At 29.9% G+C, this 6492-nt stretch overlaps 1 protein-coding gene across 8 annotated transcripts in view; it reads right to left on the bottom strand.

The window, feature by feature from the left end:
- Positions 1–989: 989 nt before the first annotated feature.
- Positions 990–6492, bottom strand: part of LOC111503509 (uncharacterized) — a 324843-nt gene continuing 319340 nt past the window's right edge. For 7 of the 8 annotated variants that reach the window (XM_074175659.1, XM_074175662.1, XM_074175663.1 and 4 more), the window contains 3 exons: positions 4783–5059; positions 3057–3242; positions 990–2185 (listed from right to left, as the gene is read on the bottom strand). In XM_074175659.1, the coding sequence (XP_074031760.1) occupies positions 3077–3242; positions 4783–5059 (443 nt within the window). In that variant the 3' untranslated portion in view covers positions 990–2185; positions 3057–3076. The remainder of the gene's footprint in view (positions 2186–3056; positions 3243–4782; positions 5060–6492) is intronic. The other variant, XM_074175667.1, reaches the window with a different exon arrangement.

Below are 6492 nucleotides of genomic sequence, written 5' to 3'. Positions count from 1 at the left end.
GTAGTATGTTCTGAAGGTGACGCATTTTGGTAATACTCCTTAGAGTAGATGTTTCAGCTGTTTGGAGATTTTTTAATGCAGGATTACGACAACTTGAATAAATTACATGTGCATATTCGAGAAGTGGGCAGCAGATCATTTTATATATTTTAGTTGCAGTTTTAGTGTTGATTCCTCTTTTTTAAATGTCAGACTCCGAAAATGTTTTCCTCTATTGATGCATTTCTTTTTAATCATTTTTGTATGGCTGTTCAAGTTGATTTTTTGGTCAATGTTAACTCCCAAGTATTTTACTGATTGCCTGCTTCTTACCATTTCATTGCTGATGTTTATTGTTGGTAGCGTCTCTGAAGGGCTGTGATGAAAAATGACAAATTGTGATTTTTCCGGATTTGGTCTCAATCTCCATTTATTGAACTGGATCTATGTTTCATCAATTGTCACATATCAACGTAAAAATTCCGGTTTGTTATGTTTAAACATGGCCAAATACTGCTCAAAATCATCAAGACGTTCTTGTTTTTGCTCAACAGTGAGCTTGCGCGGCACCACACTTTGTACAAGGATTTCTCATAGCCAAATGCTCATGCAATATAACGACAACACATTCTTTTGCTATCTTTACATCTAACTCACGCAATTTCACTTTGCGATCATTGTAAACGATTTAGTTTTCTATTTCCTGCTGTTAATGCCTCATTTGGACGTCCCCTGCATTCTGCATCACCGGTGTCTCTACAAACAAGTTTGAAGTCGGCAAACCAACTTCGTTTGTCGTTTCTGATGGAGCGGAGTTCTTATAACACTCCTCAAGCCATACTTCGCTTGAACGGTGAATCCAATAAGACTAGCGTCATATATGTGTCCGAGACTTTTTCGCGTAGTGTAAAGGATTGCTTTCTGCCCATAAAAATATCTGCATATGGCGTATTGCATGAATACAGATTTTTTTTGTTTTCCATTGGGAACTTTAGAAATAACACATGATATTTTGATGTCTCGTTTATTTGGAAGACACTTCTTGTTATTAAAATCAGTATAAATTGATTGAGTATGAATTACAATTAGTTTAGGTATAGTTCACATAGAGCATATTGCATTTCTTTATAAGCATTGGGGAAATCTCTATTTTACAAGCGATGTAACAATTTCTTGCATAAAATTCATTTACACCCTTCTAATATTACAGCTCTCTGCTCTAAGTTGCAACTTGTAACAAAAAGGTATATTCAATTGAAATATCCCTAATTTCCTTTCTCAAATTTATTTAAAATACTGAAACCATAAAAATTGATGATTTTTCATAAATATAACATCTCAGCTTAATAAATAACAGAAAATATGTGTAGCAAAGAAAGGTCAATATCATTACAATTAAAATCAGCTAAAATAACTCAAGAAGTTATACATTACGTTATAGGATTGCAGTGAAACGTATAAAACAACTTAAAATAACTTAACTACCGGCTGCCGGCAATTTCAAACAACCTGTAGTGGCAAAGAAATAGAGAAAATTCATTTTCTCCCCTTTCATTAGTGAAATTTTCTAATAAATATGACACACGAAATATGTAAGTTAATTCCTAGTCCTCCATATCTAGATGTTATTCTGAAAATATGGGAATTTAAGGATCAATCATCCCAAATGATGGATGAAATGAATTATTTTAAAAAGATATACGTTGAATGAAATACAAAAGTACTTATCAATTATTTCGCTCACAATAAAATAAAAAGTGTTATTATAACAGAGAAATTTAGACAAAATGTTTGAATCATTGGCAGCAACCTGTATATTAACAAATATTGCCACTAACAGCACAGCTTTGCACTTCAGTGATGTATCTTGAAAATTTAAAACTGTATCAACTATGTATATAATATATAATCGCGCTATGTATGTACAACAAGTTGTGTTTTCAACGAACGACAAACGAACAAAAAAGAGAAAATTTACATTCACTATTCATAATCAGTATTTTTCAATAATCATAATAATAAAAACTGTGTAATAAAAAATCACTTATGTACAAAAACAATTACACAATCTGCCAAGTTTAACGTTCTAACGAAGAGTCCTTTTTTTTAATAGTAAGCGATTATGGGAAAGATTACTACAACTATGCCCATCACAGTAATTTGCTTTTCCTCTAATCCGCCTTGCAATCGTCAAGGCCTATGGAATCTGTAAAAACAAAAAATCGTTACTAATAAATGGAACATTTCACAAGTTTGAAAACAAAGTTACACTATTATGATGAATTTAACAATTCGTAATTTTTGACAAATCATAAGGAGTGTAACAAAAAATATAATTTCTGCCAACCAGCACCAGCACTAGTGACTAAAACTCTAGAACTAATTTTGTTCACGATTCAAATTTTGATATAACCACAAAAGACAAAAGCATAAACAAATACACCACCTGGTTCTTTACAATTGTATACAAAATATTTTCTTCAACTACAGGTTGAAAGTTTTTTCATGGTTTCTAGAATAATTCTAAAATTATATATACATTTGTATGCAAAACAGGCGATCTTGTTGTTTTTCAATAGAAGTAATCTTCCAAAGAACAGACATAAAATTTGGTAAGTAGAAAAACACAAAAAGTATTAAATTGAAAAGGACATACGTTCGGAATTGTTCTTGATGAAAACCTTCAAATTAAAAATGTATAAATATGTATTTTCATCTTTGAAGCATTCGTTCATAACAGATACCAGATACTCACGATCGAATGATTTCATCAACTATTGTACTCATTAAAAAATTTCTGGGGTGTTTTAAATTATATGTTTATTGATTTTACTCATCACAAAGGATGTCAATAGTCCAAAACGACATCCAATAAAATTGTATATATAGATTTTGAGATAGCTTGGCAAACCTATTACAAGGAATTATTCCCTGAAATAAGTGAGGGTACTTACTCAACACACTGTATAGTAAAGCCGAATATATCTGTACTTATAGAAAAACATAAATTTTTTTTGAGTAAGCTTAAGACTCGACAAGGATTAGTTCAACATAACATTGTGTTACTTGAAACTTACTCAAAAATTTTTATTCGAAATTACCAGTCTTCTATATAAGTTACCGAAACCTCTAATTTTGCAGGTATTTTTTTCCTTTGTGCAATTACATTGTACATTAAATGATTAAACAAAAGAGGACTCGTCCCTCCAACAATACTCCTTTTTCTACGTTTCGTAATTACCTTTGTTCGAACACTGTGCATTCTGTAAAAAAAATTATGTAAACCACAAATGTGTTGATAAAAATTGTATATTAGCACTATTCTCAGCTCTCAATTCAAATTACGAATATTGATTACGCAATTTCAGGAGTCACACAGACAAAAAAGAAAAAACTTTTTGATAAATCACATTTGTAACTCAACTATATGCCACAAGTAACATTGAAAACATATCTGAAGCAGAAAGTTGATTGAATTTTTTAGAGAACATTAAATCGAAAATAAATGTTGCCAATGTTAATGAAACCAAAAAATATAGTCAACCATTGTAGTATTTCGTTAGTGCAGTCAACCAGGTGATTTTTAAGATTTCATTTATTGAACATTTCCAAACTGTTGTAAATCAAAGAAATTTTTATCAGTGTCGAATTTGGTTTAAGGACTCTCAGCTAAGTACTTGTCATATGAAATATGCTTGAAATTTCCTTGTCAAACCCACAAAAAATTCTATACATGCATAACTTTCTCGTCAATGTATATGTTCAATTTATTGTTTTTTCGCTCATTTTTACTGCCCTGAAGAAGCTTCCCATTAGAAGCGAAGGCTTGGCAAAGTAAAGCAGAGTTAAATTTTTGATTTTTTGACTGAGAGACCCTGTTAATCTATTTTACCGTACATTTTATTATATTATATACGTACATATTATATATATATATATATATATATATATATATATATATATATATATATATATATATATATATATATATATATATATATAGAATAGAATAGAATAGAAATTTATTCATCATTAAAAGATTTTATACATGTGGAACATACAGTAAAACTTTATCAGACTAGTCAGAACCGAACATAAAGCAACTGTGCTTATCTATAGTTAGTGTATATATACATGTTATTAGAAGTTAAGTAGACATAATAAAAAGATGCAAGAACAGTGACAGATAATATATGCAAGTAGCTTACATTAGTTAAAATTGTGAAATCTAATTTTTTTTTAATATTATTATTTGTACAAGTAAAATAAAGTAACTACACAATAATAGCTAATGTTGAAGAAATTCTTCAATACTATAAAATGCATTTTTTGGTAAGGTAATCAAGTAAAGAACTTTGGAATTCAGTGAAATTACATGTGTTTCCAAATAGCTGAAGTGCTTTATTATAGCAGATGATACCTTGATAACTTGAGGATCCCTGACCAAGAGCCAGTCGAGAGTAGGGTAGTCGCAGTTCATTACCATTCCGAGTGTGATGTTTATGTATCATGTTATTTTTAATGTAGCTTGATTCATTTTTCTTGATATTCATTTTTATGATTAATATATACAGTGATATATTAATCTATATATATATATATATATATATATATATATATATATATATATATATATATTCGAACATAGCACTCGATGAAGTGGCAAACCATAGATAATGTATAATTTGGTGGCCATATAGCGTAGACATCTTTGTGTTAAATGTCTGCATAAATGTCTGTTGGATATAATTTAATATCCAGCGTGGTATTAGCCATGAAATATCTATTTTCTACAACACTTACCTTGTCAAGTGACGACTATCTTCATGAACCGACATCTCAGAACTTTTGAACTCGTTCAGCTCTTTTCTGATAGCCGCCTTATCTTTCGGTGTCAATCTGGTCCAGGGTTTGTCAGCTCTACGATCATAATCATGAGCCTGAGTCACCTCGATATAATCGTTGAACCGAATAATCTTCTTCTCTTTCAGTTCCTCGACGGTCGGTCTGAAGCTCAGCTTGCGCAACAGGAAACTTTTTTTCTCCTCTTTCTGTTTCTTCTCTTCAGCTGGACTTTGTTCTGTGCACAAAAAATTATGTGATGGCTGAAGTGTAGATACGATATAAAATATTGGGAAGTTGAAAGATTGTTGAAAGATACTTCTACGAATTATTTTGAATAGAATGAGGATAAGAGAATATATTGAACTCATTTGCATTGTTTAGTTGTTGCTACTTAAATCTGACATAACACATATTTTCACATATTCTCAAAAATGTATTTGGAACATTGGACATTATACCAGATGTTCCAATGTCTATTTGCTTGATATATTGATAATGCTGATATATATGAAAAAAAGTTTTACATCACCAGAAACTTTTGAAAATAGTTCAAATGAACAGTGTGTTGCATTTTTTGTCAATGACAAAAACATTTATTTATCTCCCTATCTAAAAATAGTGATGCAGACTATGAACGAAATACATGTAATTAAGCTGTCTCTTCAAAGATCTGATTTTTTTTGGTGAAGTGATATAGGAGGCACCAAAGTACCTTGAAATGTTCTGATCATCATTCATTATTAAACAGGTTGTTTCAAATTTTATTTTGATTATCATTCACTTTAATCTTATTTTATAACATTTTTTCTAGATGCATTCTATATGAAATTACCTATCTGAAGATTACACTATGTATTATTTCTAACAGTTTTTCGATTATTCAAGTTTTTTAAGTTAGTTCTACAATAATCATTGTTTAGTATTGTTAATCAAAAAAATAAAGCAACAATTAATCTTTAAATCCATGTTCAAAATATTTTCCATTCTCTTCAATACATTTTCTGAATGGCAAAAATGAAAACAGCATTACATTTTTGATGTGTTCAGGAAGGTGTTCTATCAACCTAAAAAAGTCTTCTCAGACAAATAAAATTACTTTTACTTATTCAATTTTATTCAATTTTTGTTGAAAAAATATCAACAATACAGCCCCATATATCAAGTCCCCTTTTATCTTGTCGTTAACAGGAGTTCATGTGGATTTTCGATACTATAATAATGAACTCTTATTAATGAATATGTTTCTTCGGAAGGTACATCCATCAATGAACATAATGCTCTTCGGACATTTGATTAACGGAAAAACAGATTTTAAAAAGATTTTTTTTTCATTATAATGGAAAAAACACTAATTTCAAGAAAATCACTCGACCGACTGTCAAAAAATATCACAGTTCATTACTTTGTTTTGTTTTTGATGACATTTAAACTCCTTTTTTTTTCTGATTGACTCGATCGTTACTTGACGAAGATCTATACTAATTTAACAAACTACACCTAACGATTTGATTAAATGAAGCTTTAATCCATAGGTTTACTTTGTGAAATATTTGAACTCATTGAAAACTTCAATTTTTGTTGTTCAGTAAAACATCTCAGAATAACGAGAAAAATCAAAGACCTACAGTTCAGAATTAGTACTTTTTATTTTATAGTCAAAATATTGAG

This window comes from Leptinotarsa decemlineata, unplaced genomic scaffold, assembly GCF_025532065.1.
Source record: "Leptinotarsa decemlineata unplaced genomic scaffold, Ldec_3_MD MMD2_tig00001064_RagTag_RagTag, whole genome shotgun sequence".
In the NCBI taxonomy this organism is placed as follows: domain Eukaryota; kingdom Metazoa; phylum Arthropoda; class Insecta; order Coleoptera; family Chrysomelidae; genus Leptinotarsa; species Leptinotarsa decemlineata.
The sequence above is the reverse complement of the archived record's forward strand: the minus strand, read 5'-3'. Positions and strand labels throughout refer to the sequence as shown.